The sequence below is a fragment of the Platalea leucorodia genome (genome assembly GCF_965183815.1).
Source record: "Platalea leucorodia genome assembly, chromosome: 5".
Lineage (NCBI taxonomy): Eukaryota > Metazoa > Chordata > Aves > Pelecaniformes > Threskiornithidae > Platalea > Platalea leucorodia.
The window spans coordinates 10569502-10591152 of NC_138827.1; the positions used below are offsets into that span (position 1 = coordinate 10569502).

At 43.1% G+C, this 21651-nt stretch overlaps 2 protein-coding genes across 3 annotated transcripts in view; one reads left to right on the forward strand and one right to left on the reverse strand.

The window, feature by feature from the left end:
• Positions 1-5262, forward strand: part of POLR3E (RNA polymerase III subunit E) — a 30491-nt gene extending 25229 nt beyond the window's left edge. The window contains exons 19-21 of one of the 2 annotated variants that reach the window (XM_082311798.1): positions 1229-1306; positions 2217-2342; positions 4494-5262. In XM_082311798.1, coding sequence (XP_082167924.1) covers positions 1229-1306; positions 2217-2342; positions 4494-4550 — 261 coding nt within the window. In that variant the 3' untranslated portion in view covers positions 4551-5262. Of the gene's footprint in view, positions 1-1214; positions 1307-2216; positions 2343-4493 lie in introns of those variants that run through there. The other variant, XM_082311799.1, reaches the window with a different exon arrangement.
• Positions 5263-6797: 1535 nt separating this feature from the next.
• On the reverse strand, positions 6798-21404 carry CDR2 (cerebellar degeneration related protein 2). Its single transcript, XM_082311902.1, has 5 exons — positions 21241-21404; positions 15713-15825; positions 10867-11015; positions 10448-10612; positions 6798-9230 (listed from the first exon to the last, which is right to left on the reverse strand). The coding sequence occupies exons 1-5, from the start codon at positions 21317-21319 to the stop codon at positions 8363-8365; spliced, it is 1374 nt and encodes a 457-aa protein (XP_082168028.1). The 5' UTR covers positions 21320-21404; the 3' UTR covers positions 6798-8362.
• Positions 21405-21651: the final 247 nt, after the last annotated feature.

Genomic DNA, 21651 nt, shown 5'->3' on the forward strand with positions numbered 1-21651 from the left:
GTTAGCTTTTCATAGATGATCGATTTAGTCGTCTGGGTGGTTAGCACGGAATAAATTGTTAGTGACAGACAGGAAGAGACATGTCAGGAGCAAAGGCATATTCCAGCATTGCTCGTAAGCCACTGCTCCAAGGCGAGATGTTCAGGCAAATGGATGGTATTTTACTTTTTTAGGAGTTTGGGGCATGGAGGGGAGGCAGTTGTGTTCTTTCCTGCGTGCAAGGGTGTGAGGCCTCTGCCTCAGAAAAAACAGATTTATTTATCTAGCTTGGCAAGTGGGGAAAAACAAACAAGCAAACAAAACTGCTTCATTTTTGGAGCCTGAAACGAGCAAGTGTCTGGTTCACTGTCCATCAGCATTCAGTCTTCTGGAGTCCTGTAGTCTGCCCCAAAACAGAGATGACAAATACAGCAGAAGCACAGTGCTTGTCAGTAACGCTGACTTGGGATTAGTGAAGCAGATAAATACAGGGTAGAGTCTGAATCTCTAAAACCTGCCACTGTAAATGTAAAAACCTTCAGAAGGACCCTGCAGTGCACTTGGTGCTCAGCTGAATACTGCTTTAGATGGCCTGGAAGCCAACGCTGCTGACAGGAAAGATCTAGACATCTTGCCGTGAAATACCGGCTAAGGTCCAAGTCCTGGGATTGTGCTGGTACGTGGCGGTTGACCCTCCACCAGTGGGAAACTGTCCCCATGCAAAATTCACGGGATTCCAGTATGCCCAGCAGTTCCCTTTTAAAGCTCTGAAATGGTTGGTGGTGTGCCAGACAGGGCCCGTGGCACTGGTGTGGGTTACCCCACCGTGGCCAGAAGCATCAGTCAAACATAGCTTGGGCCTATCAAGGCACGCATCGGGGTGCCATGGTGCTCGTCACGTTCCCTAGGCCATAGTTAGCCCCTCGTTAATTCGAGGTCCGCGTGCGCAGGATCACCCAGCAGGACAGGGTTGATACAGATCGTGTTTCTGTTGAAGTCATCGGGCCCGTGAGAAGGCGCCTGCCCCGTGGCTGCGGGACGGGCCGTGCCTGAGCAGGCACGGGGCTGCCCGACCAAAGTTACCCCTTCCAGTGCGGAGTGGGAGAGGAGCTTGTGTTGTTCAGCAGTTCTCATGACGTGGCAACGGCGGTTTTGATTCAGTAATAGGTGTCCAGGGATACTGGATCATAGAATCATTAAGCAGAACTCATTAAATAGATGGCTATTTTTAACAGCCTCTTGTTCTCAGTTTCCTCCACAGACTGCTGCTTCACCAGATGAACTAAAGGTCTATGCACTTTGGGAAGCTGGTGACACTTACGATCAGGTAAAGATAAAAATAAGTGACATTCCCAAATATATTTTTATTGAGCATTTGGCATTGTTTGAATCCGTGTTTATGGAAGTGGTACAGCAGGTAGTTTTCCTCTTTCCCTGTTGAAGTGTCCGGTTTTCAATACCAACCTATTTCCAGCTGAGAGGAAGCTCTTAGCTCACAGGGTGGTCATTGCTGTGGCAAGACAAGGCAGTGTGCACAGAAACAACATAATATGTCGGTAATACACGTCAGTAACTAGCTCGGTGGAATACAAATAATTTGGAACCTGTGAGGGGAAAGAGTTCTCCAATGCAGGCCTCACACCAGGATCCAGTCCAATTTTTTTTTTTCTTTTGATGGTAGTGCACCATTAACCAGAGATGAACTGATGTTGTTACCTGATGTATCTGTTTATACTTAGAATAGGAAATGAGTACAGCATATGTGAGCATCCCCTGAATTCTAATTGCTACCAGAGTAAATGAAGTGAAAGGGAAGGTGCCTAACAAAATGTGGATGGACAATGTAACTCCTGTGTCCATGATCTAAATAAATTTTTATAGGAAAGACCCAAGCAGTATCCAGCCTCCTGGCTGGAGTGGACCACACGAACTCCTGTGGAAGCACTTGAGAGGAATGTGTTGCAGCCCCATCTTCAGCATGTTCTTGTACCTTGGAGGTGCCCCAGGTCGCAGGAGAGGTGCGGGTGTAGCCACGGGGTGTGGAGAGCTGCCTGCAGGGCCCTCAGAGGCTGGGGCTCTGCGAGAGAGATGTTTGCGGGCTGGTTTCAGGATTACGAAGCAAGAATCCTCTAATGAAGTTCAGTGTTGCACAGGCTAAGGCACATGCAGTTTTGATATAAAGCAAGATAGGAATAGTTGTTCTTCTCTTTGTATTTATGATGCATTTTCTTTTAAAGCATCGCCAAGTTTTGCTTGAACTCTTTTCGAAAAATTATCGAGTGCGCAGGAATGTCATCCAGAATCAGTTGAGTCAAGAATGTGGAGAAGATCTAAACAAGCAGGAGGTGGATAGAGTGTTAAAGGTAAGTTTCTGTTCTGTTGTGGGTTTGGTCCAATTAATACATGAGTTTTAATGCTTGGTTTGAGTAAAGGAACATATTTTACCTTGAATTGACAAATAATAAGGGTGCTAGAACAATTGCTGTTGGCATGTGGACAAAGCCTGTTTTTCAGCTTGTTTTTGTAAAAATCCACTTGTCTCATTCTACCTTCTTTCCCTCCAAGGAGCAGTGATTTTGACTCACACGTTATTTTGTTATTATTGCAACAAATCTTTATTTGTCATCTTGGAGCAGCAGAGAATAGAGTGTAGTAAATGTGATACTTCAGAGTTATTTTAAAATAATGCGGAGTTAAACACAAAGGAGGTGGGAGGGTTCTGCAGCGTGCTGAGTTCACCAGCTGGCTGCCGTCGGTTCGTGCTGAAGAGCACAAGCGCCACATGTTCAGAAGGAAACGCGTTTCGTTCGTAGCAGGACGTGCAACAGCGTACGGAGCAAAACCCTCGCCAAAACAAGCAGGCAAAGTAGGAGTTACCGCATTTCATTGTCAATGTTTATTTGAATCCTTTCATCTCTGTCTTTGAAGGTGCAACATTTACTCGCTAAAGACGTTTAAGGTATAAAGTACGGACCGCACAGGCCGTGATTGACAGGCTTTAAAAGCGATGCAGGATGGCTTAGTAGAAAGTTGCCAGCTAATGTAGCACTTTAATCATTGGTGCTGGGCCTTTGCTCACTGTCACCCACTTCAGTAATACAAGTGCTTAAGTACTTTATTACATTGGGATCTGCAGACGGAGTAATAGCGTTTTTGAAAAATGACGGATCTGTTGCTGTGATAATAAGCAAACTGGTCTTGCCTGAAAGAACCTGGTCGTCTTACCATTAAAACGAGCTCAGACGTTTCTGCCTGCTAGCCAGTATTTCCTGTGGCTCGCCTGTGCTGGGAGGTCTGTCAGGCGACTGGGTGAGCTCAAGTATCAGCTCTCCTGGAACATTTAGACACTCTACCAGCATTAGTTTTTCATGGTGCTGTTGCTGTTTAACAGATAACCTATTTCTAGGAAAAATACCTTCCCCTAAAAAACTGGGTACTGGTTTTATGTAAGTCACTAAGTCATCGTGCGACCAGCCTTGTGTTGTCTCGGGCTTCCTTGCCTTGAATACATTTGTCACGGAAGTATGTGAATTATCTTTGTTTCTGAAATAACATTTAGAAGTATGATTTAATGAAATAGGAAGATTCTCTGGCTTCTTTAAGCCACAAGAGGTTGGATTCCTCTTTGAATGAAATTGGATTTATTGACTCCTATTTCCCCATCTGCGTGTGCTCCTTTTCTATACACAGAGGAACAGACTGACAGGGTTTGTATTTTTGCATCTGCAGATCAAGTCTGCCAACCCTTTTTCTAGCCTCCTCATTTAATTTCTTACTTGCTTTTGCAATGTGCGAGTCCCAAGACTTCAGAAAAAAAGGTATTTTTTTCCCTTGAAGCTCCACGGCGCCAGTTCTGTAGCAGTACTTAAGCCCGTCTTGAATTACCTACGTGGGAGGGTGGGAGCGAAAGAAAGAGAAGCCATTAGCTCAGAACTCGAGAGACTTGGTGCTCATCTAACAGGAGTAAGAAAGGGAGCGACGAGAAGACCCGCTTACCGAACGGCTTTGCTGCGGTGCTTGCCCGCTGCAAGCGCAGCAGCCGTGTGGTCAGAACAGCAAAGCGCGGTTCTGAGGTTTGACAGGTCGTCATCACGGGGTTGTTTCTGAAAAGGCTTCAGACCCGCTGACGGCTTTCGCGCTCCAGCCCGCTCCCACCGCTCCCTTCAGTCTCCACCTGAGCTTCAGCCTGTGTTTATCCCCGGTTCCCCTTGTCCTCGCCCCTCCCCGCAACCTTCCCTAAGCTGGCTTCCGCACAATCCCCATCTTCTCCCCCAAAAAGCCCCGTTTCCTGCTGCCATCGCGTTGTTTATCCTCCCTGGGGCCTCTCGACCTTCCCCTTCTTGCGTTTGTCGCCTCCATTTAAGCTATACGGTCTTCAGGCTGGAGACAGCCTGCTGCTCTGGAGTCCTGCTCTCTTCTGCTCCGGAGAGGAGACTTCTGTTACCGATCCCATTGATTGTCCCAAAGCCAGACAATGGTTCCCGAGACCTTACGGACTTTCCCCTTCTCCCCAGGACTGCTGCGTGAGCTACGGCGGGATGTGGTATCTTAAGGGGACGGTGCAGTCTTGACAGCGGTGGTAGCGGTTTCAAGTGATCTCCGAGACAAAAGAGGAAACCTGCAGCGGGCGGCACAGAGCGCAATGCCGTGGCCTCGGGAGTGTGGGGCAGGACCTGACCTACCCCGGGGGACGTGGGCATTGCAGACAGACAGACACCGACATCCCAACGCGCTCCCACGCGTGCTTGCATGGCCGCCTAGGCGCAAGAGCAACTCGGAAGACAACGTGGGACCCTGTCTGCAGCTTGATTAATCTGGGATTTCTGATGTATTTCGATTCTCGTTCTGTTTCGTTATAAAAAATAAAACCGTATACTGACACAGACATGATGGAAAATCATGGTCTAATACTTTATTTTGTAAGTAATGCCAATAAATTAAATTTGTTTACAAACATCCCAGGTTTTGTTAAATACCCACGTGCTCATACTTCAGTCTGAGCACCGTAATAGCCCTTGCAGCCCGTCAGGCCAGGGAGGGGGGAACAAAATCACTGTCTTTGAACTCTGTACTACATAGCAACTGTTCTCACCTGTTGTCTGTGAATGAGTTATTTGGAAAAGTACCTACGTTTGGAACAGACGTGGACAGCTACTGCATTTCTTTTATTGGTGTGGGCTTTGTTCGAGGGATTTTTTGCATTACTGTATGCAAATACAGCGAGGTAGGTAACCGAGTGCACCCTTTGGAAGGCATCCGGCTGTAGTTATCACACAGCAACAATGTAAAAACCTCTATTTTGTGTAATTTTTTTAAATAAAATTTTATCATCTCGAAGGTCAGTTCTACCCCGCCTTGTATTTGTCCAAGAAGAACTGGAAGCTGCACCCGCTCCTTTCATAGCCCGAAGGCTTACGGAGGAAGGAAAGGTCAGGAGTGTTTTCGCAGAGGTTAGGGGTGGATAGTAAACTGCCTCTTAAACTGCTTATGTCATTCTGCTCGCATCCTGTTCCGTGGGGGGCGCAGAGGTGGCTGCCAAGCTGAGGGCCTGCTGCACAAGGGACGGGAACCGACCTTTTTGTTACAGGTTTCTCCTTGAAGCCGAACTGCAGCAAGATACGGAATGTCCTACTGTAAGCACTGCAGGCCGTGGTTATTCTGCTGTTCGTGTCCTTTGCTGTAACTTCCATCACATGAGAAGCTCAAGCAGATTCTATTAATTTCATCTACTTACGCTCAGAAAAGGCTGAGTTGAGTTGTTGACTAAAATAAGCAGATTATGGTAGTTAATCCAGATAAGATCGGCTAAGAATATTGTTACCATACTTACAGCATTTCACATTTCTGTGGAAAAGATCTATTTTTAAACTGCTAAAACTCTACTTTAATTAATACCCCAGTGTAGTTTATTAACTACATCAATGTGCTGGGGGGGGTTTACGTTCAGGCAGCTTCCGGAGCCTTTGCCTTCGTCTGTTGCAGGCACCCCCGGCTGACGCTGCCCTAGGACAGCCCTGCTGCCGCAGCGTTACCTGCGGCGGCTTCTGCACGGCTTCTCGCTGGGAAAGCCGCAGCCTGCGAGGAGTCGCGAAAGGAGAGCCCAGCCTGGGAGCCGCTCATTGCACGGGATGTAGGGGTACGCCTTGAAGGGGGGCACAGCCAGAGCCTGGCAATGGCACAGGGAGCCCAGGGGAAGTTACGTTACAGAAGAATCAAGTATTTCTGTGGAAATCTGAGAACATTTTTGATATTTTTAAAGCATAAAAATTGTACATATGAAAGTGCTCTAAATTAGCCAACAGTAATAAACCACTGAAGATCGCCTATTTACCCAAAAAGTCTGAACGGCTTTTACATGTCTTCTGGTCCAGCAGGTGTGGATCCCCCTTCTCCTAAAGTGGTGGTGAGTATTAGTAGTAAATCATTTGTGACTACCAGTGTCGTGCCTTTCTCATTTAAGGTTTCTGCTTTCCAGTGACTGAATTGGGGCAGGCCTCCGGGTGACGAGGATCCCAGTGTTAGGGAAGCAGTGACAATGCAGTTAACCTGATGGCAGAACAGCAGCTTTTCTGCCTTTTTTTTTTTTTTTCCCCTCCCCTCCTTTTTGAACAGCACTGACAAAAACCACAACAATAAGGAGAAACTACTTAGTTCCTTCTGGATTTCTTTCCCAGACAGGCCTATCCTTTTCCATGTAGTGTAACCTTTTTAAAATAGAAATTTAATGGGAACTCCATCTGAGCTACATAGGAAAGATGGCAATACGAGATAGCACGGGTGCCATCTGCGCTGAGGTTACTGTTTCCTGATTGGCACAGATGGGCATAATTACTAGTTACACATGTAGCTTGACTGGATTTTTTATTTGCTTAGAAAAATACTCACAAGATTCAGATTCCCATTTTTAAATAATTTTCAGAACGCAATACATGTTTTAGAGAAACTCCCACAATACGAAGTCTTAATACTGCAACTGAAAGACAGCTATAGACAAGCTTAACAGGGTACAACGTAAGGCAGACAGAGCTGCAGCAGCAGTCAACTAAAGCTGAGAAACCGTCAGCTGTTGGGTATATCGCAGCAACTCGGACAGGCAGGAAGGCGATTCCCAGGAAGAGCTGACCAAATTGAGCCACGAGACCCTTTGTAAGGAAAAGGATGTCACCTTCCACTGTGCCTTTTCCCCCCCTTCATCTCTTAGCCTTTGTTTTCTTCACACTTTGAAGCCGTTTTAAAGAACGTACTTCTCCATGGTTTTTGTTTTTCAGAATTTGAGTACATATGAATTATTATTAGGGAGCGGAGAAGGAGAGGAAGAACAAGAGCGCGGCCCCAGTTCTCAGCAGGGTATGTTCTGGCAGCGTGCTGTCCATCCTGCCACCCCCCAGGCAGCATGGGCTAGGTCCACAGACGCTGGAAGCGACAGACAAAACAATATGATAAGGTTTTACCTGGCCCGTCTCCTTCAAGCACTTGGAGTTTGTGGTATGTAAGATTAAAAGCTATCTCACTACGTCAATGCTACTACTAAAGTTAAATAGCTAAATTGCAACTTTCTATCTTACCAAATACACATAAAAATGTACTTTGCAGACATTCCACCAAAGAACAGTAGGTCCCAAATAACATAAATCATCAATTCACAGTATCTTGCCTTAAGACAAAGTGCCCTACGTAAGAAACCATACCTAAAAAGCCACGCAAACTTTACATCAAATCCTTTCTGGGTAGGAAGACATTTATACTGATCTATGGGAGAGCTTAGTGCATGTGAAAACCTGGTACCGGCTTAAACCGAGCACAGTGCGGGGTGCCGTGCCAGCTCTCCACCTGCCTGCCAAAGCAAGCTCAGCGAGACTGCTAACTTCATCCTCAAGAGCCGAGGAGAGGCTGCCCGTGATACTGCTCAGGGGCTTTGGTTTTGTTAATTTTCTACACAGACGTAAGTTACAGGGCTACATCATCACCTGCCAGCCAACGGAAAGCTTTAGTCTGGTTCCTTGTGAGAAATACAGTACAGATTTCTTAGCTCTCTTATTTTTGAGGTGGACTAAGGAAACGAGTGTCAGTTACTGCTCTGGCCAGAGATGAAGTGTAGTATGAAGTAGTAGTGTAGTACTAAGCTATGATGTTTGTTTGCTTTACAACCACTAGTTTGTGTGACAGTGCTAAACAACATTAACTCTATTGCTACATAGGTACAGGGAGACTAGCTGTTAACTAACTAGCTTGTCAACTACAGGTCTACAAGCCAATTCAAAACATTCAGTTTGAGTGCTCAAGAAATACATCAGTGTAAGGGGTCTTCTGGCATTTGTATGAAGTTTTTCCCCTTCCTGACTAACAGTCACCAACAGCAAATGGGTCATCAGCACGCCCAATGTTATGGCTGAGAGGAGAGGGACTTGTACTTAGCTCTGTGTTCATCTATTTCTTCCTTTGTTTTTCTGATACAGCTAAAAATTTCCTTGAAGAGTGCTTTATATTCAGGAAGAGCATTTGTGGGAGAGTCACTTAGCTCCACATTTGCACATTCTTGATTGCTAGCTGAAAGATCATACTGGGTATTCCCCACATTTAGGTCTTTGGAATACTGCTTCAGCGTTTGGACAGCCTTGTGTTTCAAAGAATCTTCATCCATTTGACACTTCTTCAAAAGTTCCTCGTACTTCACTTTCAGAGCGTTATACTGAGCATCAACTTCATTCAGTACAGAGATTCCTCGCTGCTTCACAGCTTCAGCTCTCCTAATACACGTTTCTTCATGGCCCCTTAGAATGTCTCCCCCTGCAGCACTGCTTAGGAAAGTTTCGCTGCTGCTCCGTTTCAGTGCCTTCTTCTCAAGCTCCGATACAGTCAGAAGTCCATCATCTGCCGGGCTCTGACCAAGCTCCCTTTCTAAAGATTCCTTGAACGAAATGAAAAAGGATTCTGGCACCAATTTCTCTGCATTATGGAATGTGTTCTCAGACTGCAGTATTTGTCGCATTTCAGCTACTTCCACTTCCAGCTCCTCTGCACGAGCCCGATATAAGTCTATATCGACAAGCCTCTGTTCAAGGTCACAGTTTTCTTTTACCATAAGACTGTATTCCTCTTCCATTGTTACCCTCTTCTCTTTCTCTAGGTTAAGTTGGGCTTGCAGAACTGTAACCGCCTTTTTTAAGTTCTCATTTTCTTCTTCTAGAGGACTTAGCTGACTATCCATCGAAGTAATCTTTTCTGCAAACACATGATCATAAACAAAATACCTGCAGAAACAAGAATAAGTATTATCAAATGTAGGAAGTACAGCTGGCCACACCCCCTAAAGTTTTCCTGTCCTGGGTAACTAATGATGGACGTGAACTGTGTGCTAATGCACCTCAAAGTATACATAGCGGTCATTTTACTAACCTGTCAGTCCATTTAATAATCAAACAGAGTCTGTAAATACTTACAGGCCCTCAAATCAAGCCTCCCAGCTTAAGCAGAACAGCAGCTCATTAACAGTTTCAAGTTACAGAACAGCTTACCCAATAACTAGACCTACAATTTCAGTTTAAATAAACATTGCCTCCATGTATCATACAATACTTTCTGACACTCAGATTTTTTCCGCAGCATTCCACTCCTGTAACTTTTGTCACTATTGATTGTGGAAACAAGCTTCAAAATTGACAAGGCAGTTCTGTAGGCTGGTATTTCCACAAGCCTTTAGCAGTTTGAAGGAATCCACTTCTCTTTTGAATTGTCAAGAAATAACTTCTTTTTGGATGTATGGGTTTGTTCTGCAGTCCTACCTCCATGTAGTACCAAAGCCCAGGCACAAAAGCCTGCTCTGCCTGTCTGTCTGTGGAGGTGCTTCACTTATGAAATTCCCTTCTAGGACTGAGCTCTTACCCCAGGTGATTGTCCTGACAGGCATACTAATGCAGTTCAGCTGGGTAACACTGCTCTAAATTAAAAAAGCAGCCCAGAGCTCCAGGCACCATTTTACCAGCTTAAGCATCATTTTAACCAGCTTAAGTTCAGGAAGGCTATTGCAGGAATCCTGGCTTCCTTAAGAAGAAGATATCCACAGACATCCACGGAAAGGGTAAGTTACAGAAAAATATTTTGCATTTAGCATGTTTGTTTTTCCGATTATCTGTGTGCCTGCTTTTATTTGACTGAAAAAAGTGGGGTGCAAATCGCTGTAAGCGTTCTAGGCTACAATTTGATATGGATGGAGACTTTGGGAGAGAACCTTTCAAGACAGAAAGTGGAACCTGCAGTTCCTCTCGCACAAAGACTAGTGCAGTCTAGAAGTATGCCCAAAGCAGCGGCAGAACTACACAGTGCAGGACTGTGCAGATATTTTGCTCGTTGTGAACACTGGATGACTTTCTGCTAGCTTGTTTGACATCTGTGCTTGGGTCTTAGTTTTTAAAGTTTTCCTTAAAATAATTTCAGTATTTTCTTTACTATGCAAGGTAAAGAGTCTTACTGGCGAAGGTCATACAGCTCCTTCAAACATGAGAAACTATGCATTGATCTTGGCTGGTCAGATCTCTCATGGTTCATCCGGCCTCGTCCAGACTTTTTCAGTTCTTCTACTTGTCGTTGCAGGTCATCTATGTGTGTTTGCAGGTTTTCAATAGTCTCTGTCAAGCTAAAAGGTGAAGGACTGCTGTTAAAACATTTGGGTGTTTAGTCAAGGGCATGGGAATTTCCCATCCCCTCATACTGTAGTTTCTTCTCTGAAGGCTGACCTTTAAATAAAACTATCCTTTCAATTTAACAGTACTGTAGAACAACACTAGACAGAGACAGCCACCCAATAACTACACAAAAACACCTGGACGGCTCTTTCTTACATTATCAACTGGGGCAGGGGGGAAAGAGGATGAAGTATAAGTTTGTTACCTTAATATCTTTTGTTGTGAAGCTCTACTCTCCGCAACTAGTTTTTGGTTAGTGTCTTCCAGTTCTCTTGCTGTCACGTCCAGCTGTTCATACACTTTTGCATGCTGATCATTCATCTGACGCAAGAGCTCCACTTGCTTCGTGAGGTACTGCAAGACAGTATTGCTGTTACTAGTTTATACTTGAAACACAAAGATAGGACTACTATTCTGCATTTTTATTCACATTCATAGAGAAACTACGGAGTTTCAGAAATGTAGATTCCAGTGGTTGCTTGGGTAAGCATTCAGTTGCAAAGGCGCTATCAGGAACTGAGCTAGGCAGCTTGCCTTTGCCATGGAGGTCAACCCTGGCTGATCAACCAGCCTTTTACCCAGAGGAGCTGGGCTTGGTTGTCCAAGCTGGGTTCATCTGTCCTTGCTGCAGTGAGGCTTTTGCCAGTACACAAGCCTTCTGAACTGGGTTTGTCTGTACTGCCGTCGTCACTAATACAGCCATGAACCCAGACTTCAACGGAGCCCTTAACTATCCATCGAGTCCTTCTAAAAGTTGCGGTGGGCTCCAACAGAAATCTTCTGGCAGTGTGGACCCAACAATTTTCTTACCATTAAAACTGAAACACTGGGTGGCACCATCCATAATTAAATTTATTTTCAGCTGACCTGAGTTTTTCCAGTCTGAAGCAGCATTAGGTTCAGCGGAACAGAATTTAGGTTGTGGTCATGCTTAAGACAGTATGTGGGCTACTATGTGTCAGGAAGTATAATCAAATTATTGAATTCAATCTTTAATTACCCACAGGGAGCTATTCCAGTTACTGTAATCCCAAAGAAAGGTCTCCTGCCTTTTTTAAAAAACAAAACTCCACATGAAGTATTCTCATTTTAATCCTCTTTAGTTTTACAATTAACAACATAGACTGTTAAGTTTCTTGAATAATGTCAGAAAGCTTGGAATTCTCAGTCTAAGAGCAATTAACAATCACCTAAGGCTCTTAATACTAAGTGTCTTATATTGTCCCAACCAGGACAGGACCAATCCAATTCTAAAAATGCACACGAGAGTTTGCAGACTTGAACAAAAAACCTAACCCTTTAAACTGTAAATACTTTGTTCTTACATAGAATTTATTGCTTGCAATATATTCTGTATTACTACGTGCTACTTACTGAAAAGTAAGCTTCAAGTAGGAACATCCAGCAGACTTCTAGGGAGAATTACTTCTCTTTACATAGGCCTATTACATACTCAAAACTTCTGATATTCCACTTGACCTTTTACCTCATTAAAAGATTGATGGGTTTACATTTTAGGCAATTTAAGCACAGATAATAAGTTAATCTAGGACTAGTAACTGCTACATACAGACTTCTAGAAGATCAACGTGATAGCAGTTGGCTAGATCCTTTTGTAGCCTGTGCGCACATGACAGAGGATTTACACAAAAATAGTACATGGATTAGCAGCAGAATCGCAGTGTGACCCATTTCAGATTAACTTTCCCTATTGGTTATTCTCAGAAGGAGCTGGAGATCTTCAGACTTTCTTCAGCAATACAAGCGTGGCTAACACAGAAACCAAGGCTTTGGTGCCAGAATTTGATGTTACCCCTTACTACAGTGGGACTTTGTGGAAGTTTTAGATGAATGGAAGCGGTGAAGCACCATTTTCTCCACCTTGCATCTCCAATATCTTCAGCACTGGGGTCAAGTTGGCCTGGTGTAACCAGGCCACCAAAACAAAGTCTAGATGTGGTAATAAACACTTTAGAAGTTCACATTTATTCCACCTCCCCTGCAACTGAGCACCTAACCTGAAGCAGCAGTTGAGACTTCCTGCATTCTACCACATGATAAAGGAGAGAGTCAGTATTTCTGAAGCCTGAGTGCTAAGAACAGATTCAGATAGGAATAAAGTTGCCCTTTCAATCCAGCATTTATTACATTTACAATGATTAGTCAGTGGCACACGTGTCAGCACAGAGGTCAGATATAATGATCCAAGGCTGTAAAACGCTTAATATGTTAGCATTTGATACGTTAGATGTAATCTTAAGCATCCCAAAGCCTTTGACCCTTCCTTTTCCATGCAGACAAGATAGTACCATATTTCAGAATGATTTCTTAGCTAGTTCTAGACTTTGCTACCCATAAGATGTGAATTAATAGGAAAAAAAACCCAAAGATTTATACTGATACACTGCACTGAAAAACCTAGTCAGAAATGCAGCAGAGTAGCTACAGGAACACTGAAAGATCACCTTTAGGTTACAGAGATAAGTGCTTGAAAATTAGGAAAAATCAAGCATAGAGACTGGATATGCCACTTGCACATTTATCCTGTGCAGTGGGGTATTGTGCATTCCCACAAAAGACAGATATATGGGTATGAAAATAACACTGACTGCTTTTACAAGCTAAAAAGTACTGCACCTTGCATATGCTAACTTTATTCCCCTCTGTTTCAGTGAATTCCTGTAACAATCCCTTGTGCCAGTAAGCTAATATATTCAGTTCCTCCATCTTGAGGTTCTCTCTGAGTATTTGAAGAAGGGGTTCATTTGATTTTCCCCCTTCTACCAGAAATCCAGATGCAAAAGAGAATTCTTTGGAGAAAGCAATGTTTTGAGTTGCTAATAATCTTCTGTCTTTTCCCAGTGCAGTTAGTGTAAGAAAGACAGGTGGTGGAACGGAGAAGACAGCACGTTATTACGGCAGATATGAATACAGTCTACAGGGTCTTTGACTCAACACAGTAAATTGGGCAAAAAAAGGTGCAGGCACTACTTCTATGTCAGAAGCATCACAAAAACTGTTCTCTGACCTCTATCCCCCTCCTCTTGGAGGGCGCTAAGAGGACAACCCAATATACACTCCTACCCATGCTGGGGGAGAAAAAGAAAGAGAAGAAAGACGTATCAGATAAAGCCTTCAAAAAGCAGTATTGCACAAGTCTTGGTTTGTTTTTTTGATTGGCTAAGCAAAGCAAGATATTGAGAGAATAAATTAGTGTGTCACTGTTTGAGGTTGTCTGAACATACAAGTACTTGACCCTGCAACACCCCAACTCTAGGTCCCTGCAGGAAGGACACTTCTGACCACCTCCCGGTGCTGGAGCTCTCTTACGTAGTCAATAAACACTAACCCACCAGAAAAGCTTAAGCAAATAAACTGGCTTAAACCAACACAATATTATATCCTTAATGGCACTAGACTATTTCTATAAATGAATGCAGCTTAGCAATGATATATTTTCCATATTTCAAGATAGTATTAAAATTCAGCTGCTTATTAAGTAGCTACACTCAACAAGCCAGGTTAGTTATCTATTGCAAAGTTATGCTGTGTTATTTCAAAAGGTATGTTGTAACTGTGTGAAACACTTCCTTAAACATGGTTGTTCACACAGATGTTGAACCTTAAGTAGAACAGTATTTGTAAGGCACCTTGAAGTGTTTGTTCTCTCTAGATCTTAAGAATTAATCTTTTTATAAAAACCATTCATGGCAATGAGTTAAGTCTCTACATAAGTAAATACATTTTTTGTAATGCTGTGGCACCAATATAAATATCAGCCATTCCAACCATTGTATCACAGAATGAATAGGATAACAAAGATGATGTTTAGCACCTAACAGAGGAAAGAGCCAAACTATGAGGTATAAAACAGAAGTATCTTAAAAAAAAAAAAAAAAACCACAACAACAAAACCTGCATGGAGAAATTGTGCATCACCTAATAAAAATGCTGCATTTCTGTTAACACAACTACTTTAAAGACACCTACGTATCTGTATGTATTAAGTTTAGGATTCTTTAAGTTACCTGTTACCACTGCAATGATAAGTGGTTTAAGTCTTAAGTTGCAGCTGTACAAAATCCACAGACTGTCCCTAACTGAGAAGTACTGCTTGCACAAAGGAACTCAGATTTTGTAAAAATCTAGTGTATACCAGTCACAGCCTGTTCCCTGTAATTTGTACCAAAACCAAACTGAAATGCTGACTATGTTTCCAATATGTTGTCAGTCAGCAAAGTACTGAATATTTAATAATTTAATTATTAGAGACCATGCATTGTCCTCTAATACCTGAAAAAAAATCATTATGCTGACAAATGCTAGGTCTGCAAGAACACAAGCAATATTAAAAAAAAAAAAAAAAAAAAAAAAAAAGAGGAAATTGCCAAAATGGCCAGGTTTTTCCACCAAGTAATACAAAGATGAGCAGTTTTGAAAGGGTGGTTATGATTTCCCCCCCCCTGCTCCCAGAAAATACAGAACAATACATCCACTACATCCTGTATTTAGATACTATTTAAGTGTTTGTTTTTGCTGGTTTGTTTTTTTTGTTTTGTTTTCTTTTAAATTGAAATAGACTTTAGCTCCCTTTACCACAGCTCAGTTTAGTGGAAGTATGTATCTTCAGATTTTACTTAAATCTCTCTCCTGCACTTATCAGCATTTAACATTTTCATATAATAATTTAAATTATTAATTCATTCATCATATAATTTCATGTCATTTTACCTGGCAAGATCGGCAAAGTTTAGCAATAAAATAACTGAAGTAACTTTCCTGTACAAAAAGAAAAATACCAGTCATTTGTCATTAAACAAGCCAAATCCAACGTGAAGTTTAATGGCACAAAGCTTCTGGTAATCAAACAGTTCTAACTACAATGAAGCCTATACAGGTTCTCAAATTCTCAAAGTAGCAGAAGCGGGTAAAGATTGTTCAGTATTTTTCTTTAAAGTGTCCATCAGATGTCAAGAAATTCAGATCTCAACTTATGTGCTATTATGTTGAAGGTCTAGATGCTTTAACACTTAGATCTCTTAAATATTTACCTCTATCTCCTGCAGTTGCTCTTGATTTGTTGCATACATTTGCTGTAAAGATTCTTCTAGTTCAGTGTTACGGTCCAGCAGTGTCTTCCCAAGCTCAGCAGCAAGGTGAAGATCTAAACAAAAGAAATCATATTTGCACTTAAGTTAGAGCCAATACTATAATCTAATGTTAAAGCATTTTAATCGAATACTTGAGGTGGTTTTTTATTGCTGTTATAACTGCTCTAAGTTATTTCCAGTACCCAAAAAGAAAGTTAGCTTATATTTAAGTAGAATATTCATACACTATCTATAATGCAGGTCTAAGTCAGTCCTGAAACCTAGAAGATACTCTTATTTCATGAAGCTTCCTTAGTTCCTCCTTTGGTCCTTCAGCCACAGGTCAGATGCATCCAGCCATCTTCACTTCCCGCCATCTGCCAACTACTGCACCAACATCTCTACCCAAGGTGTCCGTTAGCTACACTTCACCATGTTTACAGCACTCCTATTTTAGAAGAATAAGCATAAAAGAGCCTGTAAATGTTCATCAGGCTAGACCCAGGCCAAAGCTGACTGCACTCCTAATTTACTTTGCTGTTCTTCCACATTACCCCTTCACCAAGGAGCTCAGGTCATACAGGATCAAAGTGCTAAATGAAAGTTTCAGATGCTTTTTATGGTGAAACAATAATATCAAAAGACATAAAGCTCATAAAGAAATGCAGTTATTCTGCTTTTCGAGTTCATAAACCTAGGAGACAAGAATTGGTTTATGTGCTCCAAAACATCATTTTAAATGTCATTTGTTCTCAGGCACTTAATCTCAATTTCACTTCAGTCATCTTCAATCACCTCCAGGGTGCAGTGACTGTAGTTGTTTCAAATTAAGAAATAAGTCATCTGAACACTCAGTTCCTTTCTAGAGGGAAGCTTGATATTTGTTCAACAGCATCAGTAGTGCTAGGTATTCTATATTATTATGTTTAAAGACACATGTAATTTAAAAGCTAACATAATGCGACAAAGAAATACATCTTTGTGTTATTGCTGAAATTGTAATTAGTCTGTGTGGGGTATTACATGTTAAGAATCCAACAGATTTCTAAAAATCTCTAATTTTCCACCTCCTTCCCATCACCTGGACCATGACCAGGTTGTCTCCTGCATGCATGCAATACAATCTTGTTAGGTTTCACATAGAACTAGCATCACTAATCGGAAAGCAACAGAAGAAAAGTCAAGAAAAACTTAGCTTCACTTCAAGAAGACTTAAGAGACATGTATTGCATCACCAGTAGTTGTAGCTAGAGGAGAAAACACATTCCATTTTCATTTGATTAAGATGCCCTTGTTTTAACATGTTATCTTACCTCTTTCCTGCCCTTTCCCAATTATCTTATCAGGTAGTCATTGTAATAGATAGAACACTGTTCCAAAACTGTTTTGTGCTAACCTTCAGTTCAGGAGCCTGTCCAAAATGTTTACTCCATCTACATACATAAGCCAAAGACTAAATTCAGACTTACAAGGACAAGTGAGTAGGAGCATTTGTCTATTAAGTTCTGGATGTCCAGTTCTGGCAAAACAACAGCTGTGGTATTCTTTACACATTCTTTACAGCTGCGGTGCATTGTTTCCTACCTTAAGGTCAGATTCTTAGAATAAATGCCACAAAAATTAGAACAAATCACACTGCATGGGAGTTCTCCACAGTTTCAAAAGATCTATGACTAGGAGCCACATGACACACTGATCTATACTTCGGAGTTTATCCTCACATAGCTTTTTCATTGTAACACCACTTGTTAAGAAATACAGCCTATTCTACAGCTGGGGTTTAAAATATTTGGATAAGGAAACCTTAAGGCGTCCTGCTTAAGTTTTTGCCATTTTTAAACAGACACTGTACATTGTTTACCCATGGACAGAATAAGTCCCAGTCAAACATCAAGCTGTTTGTTCTGTCACATTACGGAATACTGTAATCTTCAAATCCAGTGAATCTATCGTCCTATATAAAATGGAGTCCCAATCCACAAGTTCTCATACTATACTAATCTTTACTAGGAGCCACAATCTTTAAAGCTACAGTCAGCAATACTGGCATCATTCAAGGCAAAGACTAAACAGTCCATTCTTTTATTTTAATACAGTAGAATAAGAGCTTTAGAGAGGATTTAGGATTATCTTAAAGACGTAATGCATAATGGCATTACTTGCTGCCATTTCCCTTCCCAAAGTGAAAGTTTGTTTTGATGTTTAAGTACATTTAGGAGTTGATCGTTTCATTCCTAAATGCCCCCTCATCTACTAAATCAAGTAACACATACCACACAGTACTTTGAACACAACGTGAGTAATAGAATTCATGTCATTAAACTTACACACTCATTCTGTTCATTAGAATGGCAGAAGCACAAATGAGCTACTATGGGAGAAGCATGCTATTTTGTAATTAAGGCAATTTGCTTCTGAGGGGGAGAAGACAAGTGGAGGAGCTCAGGAACATGCAATAAAACCCTAACTCCTACCTGTAGAGAAAGCAAGAACTGAAACAATGTCATCTCTTCTAAAATTAAGAATTTGCTTTGATCCATTTTTCTGCATTGCTAAGTATCTATAAGCACTATAAAGAGCAAATTTGAAGAGACGTGCAGTATGCATGTGTTCTCCAGATAAAAAGTTAATTTACATTTCTCTTAGAGAGTTACCGTACAATACTAGAAGCACACTGCATTTTCTGTTGTAAATTTATGTAAAGTAACAGCTAAGTTTCTGCCACAGACATGCATTTTTCCTTTTCACCATGAAGATGTAAGCAAAGAGGTTTTTAATAATGGAAACTGCATACGTGCAGATCTTAAGATCTTCGTTTTAGTAAATCTGAGCAGTTGTACTAGTGTTTAACAGCTCCATCAGAAATCTCTAAACCAACACAGGACTTCAAGGATAGGTCTTCTGTGATGTTAAACAGCCCTCATTTACCAGCACTTTTCCACAATCTCTTCTGACAGCATTACTATAATTGAAAAAAAGATAAAAACAGTACTAAAATCCTTTTCTAGTTTTTCATAACCCATATAACAAAATGATTCAAGAGAATTTTCAATCTAAAAATCAGCCTGTTCTTTTCAACAGGAAAAGGCATTAGTAGTGCAAGATATATAAGGAAGCCTGGTTGAAGTTTACTTAACTGTAAAATGAAACCCTTAATTTTTTTACTTAGCTTTATCTTTCCTACTCCATGTTAAGATTACCCTCTGTTCTGCTAAAGTGAGTAACAGCAAGATGTAAAAAAAGCAGTCATATAAACATTCTTTTTCAAAGGTCAACATAGTGCAGCACAACGTGGATGTTGCACAAGAAGGATGCCGGTTCCCATCCTGAAAAGAATTCCATGAGCATTCTGTTTTCACGAACAGCATGCCAGGAAAGCCCACCTCCATTGTCAAGGCAAAAGCTTTGGGTGGATACAAAGACTGTCAAAGCTTTTCCAAAACCCTACCCTAATTCTAAGTTTCAAAGACCGGCTGACAAGGACTACAAGCTTGTTTCAGGGTACTTCCTAGTGTTTTACAACCTAGGCTTTCCTATAGACCTACTCCTCTTTAAATGTGCACTGATTGTTTGGGTAGTGAAAAGTTTCAAGAGATCTTGATAAGCAGTCTTACTACTCTGTTTACATACAGGTATTGCTTAGTCTTAGGAGAAGGAAGAGTATCTTTCAGACTCCAGGAATAAAGTGTAACAGAACATTTAAAAAACATTCCTGTAAGGAATTTCTCCTTTGCATTTCAACTTGCCCATCAGCTTATTTTCCTCCTTTCCCTTTTGGCAAGGCTATCAGTCACTTCCGTTTAGGCTTGTAAAGAGATAATCCCCAGAAAAAGATTGTTCAAATGTTGAGAGAGCATTAACCAACCCTCAAAATGCACAAACCTCTAGAATGGAATACTGTTTCTTAAAAGCTCACAGCAGTGAGCCAAACGGTGATTATTTCATTCATTTTAATTAAAAAAATGAAATTAAAGAAACATCAATAAGGCAAGAAGTCTGTTGCTATGAAGTCTCTTTGTAGGTCTTCTACCCCATAAACACTGACATAGTAAAAACATTGCTAAATCACGTCTTCAACTTTTCAACTCCCTTCCCCTTGACAGCAAACTACAGTTTCAGGATCTTATTTAAATTGATTGGTTTATATCCTAGAGCCATGAAAACATCTATTTTGAGCAAAGAGTACCTAAGTACAGCTTTCAAACAGTTAGCTATTTTATAGTCAAAGCATACAATTAGAGAGACCTATTCCTGTATCAAAAAAAGTTTCTGCTGTCAGATGCCTGATCCCAGTATTAAAACTGCTTAGCTAGGAAGAGCTTTCAAAAGTATCTTTCTTTATGGTTTATAGTAGAGCAGCACCTACCAATCCCAAGAATTAACGCACTTCAATGTAAAAGCCAAAAGCATAAGGCTGGAGCAGGTCTGCAGGAAGCCACTTCACAGCTTTGAGCTGGCCTTTTAAAACGAACTCAGGATTAATAACAAAAAGTAGAACTAAGTAAATACCAGCCGTAAATGCCACTAAGCTCTTAAGGAAATGGCACATTCTTTCCATATCATGTCTGTAGAAGATTTTTTTAGTCCAATTATACTTTGTGTATTCCTGTGACTCCTTCCTCATCTGTGAAATGAGAATAACATTTACCCCTTGCATGTAGCGTTTAAGACCTATTGACAGAATGACATACAGGAGCTAGATACGTATAACTCTGATGCATAGTGGAGTTATTCGTATATTTTAAGAAGAAAACTTATGAAGTTTTTAATAATGGACCTGCAACTAATCGAGCACAGCTCCGTTTACAACTTCATCGACTGGAAGCCCTTACAAAAAGGCTCAGCAGGGCGCGATACAGCGGCCCACCCCGATGCTTGCAGCGCCCACCCCGAATGGCTGCCTGACGTCCTGTCAAGGTGCAACTTTTCGGAGAGCCGCCTCCCTCCCTCCCTCCCCCCCCCCCGCCGGGCGGAGAGGGACCCAGGCACAATTCGACTCGGCTGCAGCAACCCCTTCCCTCAAACAAAGACGGCGGCAGTCTTCGTCGATCACAGCGATCCCTCTGCCTCCGCGCCCGAGGCGGCGGGAAGCGCGGCCCTGAGGGGAGCCCGGGCTCCCGGCTGCGACGGTCGGGGAGCGGCACAAGCCCCGCTCCCGCCGCCCTCGCCGGCGGCTTCGGCCCCCTCGCGCCCTTCCCGCCGCCCCGCCCGAGCGCCCGGCGCTTCTCCGGGCTCCGCACCGCCGTTGTGGCGGTGCCCCGCGCCCGCCCGCCCGCCGCCCCCTTCCCTCACACGCTCCCCGCGGCCCCTTCCCCACACGCCCTCCTCGCCGCAGCCCCTGCCCTCGCACGCCCCCCGCGGCGGCTCCCCTCGGCCCCCACCCTCCCACGCCCTCCTCGCCACGGCCCCTTCCCTCACACGCCCCCCGCGGCGGCGGCTCCCCGCGGAGCGTCCGCCGCCGCCGCTCCCTCTCCCCCGCCCCGGCTCACCTTGCTGCAGGTCCTGCTGGTCGTACCAGGGCTCATCCTCCCGGATCTCGAACTCCTCCACCAGGCTGTCGGCCAGCATCGCGCCCCTTCCCCTCACGGCGCGGCGGGAGGACGGGGCGGCGGCGCTCACGCCAAGGACTCCCCCGGCGCCGAGCGACGGCGGGGCAGGGCAAGCCGGCAGCCGCTCCTCTCCTTAAAAGCCGCCTCCGGCCATTGCCGAGCGTTTCCGGACTTTGCCGAACCTCTCCCCCTTCTGGCCGGGCTGCGCGAAGCTGCCGGCGGCAACGTGGCAAGCTACAGCCGCCCGCCCACCGCCTCCCCGCGATTCAAACGCACCACACTCACCTCCCCTGCGGACAGCCAATGGGAAGCCGCCCGCCGGACAGATCGAAAGGAGCCTGCACCAATCAC

What these genes read in the sequence shown, in the direction of transcription:
- CDR2 (XM_082311902.1), bottom strand. Translation starts at nt 21,319, where the DNA reads ATGCTGGCCGACAGCCTGGTGGAGGAGTTCGAGATCCGGGAGGATGAG. An exon ending in TCACAACAAAAGATATTAAG is followed by an intron (nt 10,613 to 10,866) that starts GTAACAAACTTA and finishes TTCACCTTTTAG; the next exon opens with CTTGACAGAGACTATTGAAA. An exon ending in GAGCTGTATGACCTTCGCCA is followed by an intron (nt 9,231 to 10,447) that starts GTAAGACTCTTT and finishes TTGTTTCTGCAG; the next exon opens with GTATTTTGTTTATGATCATG.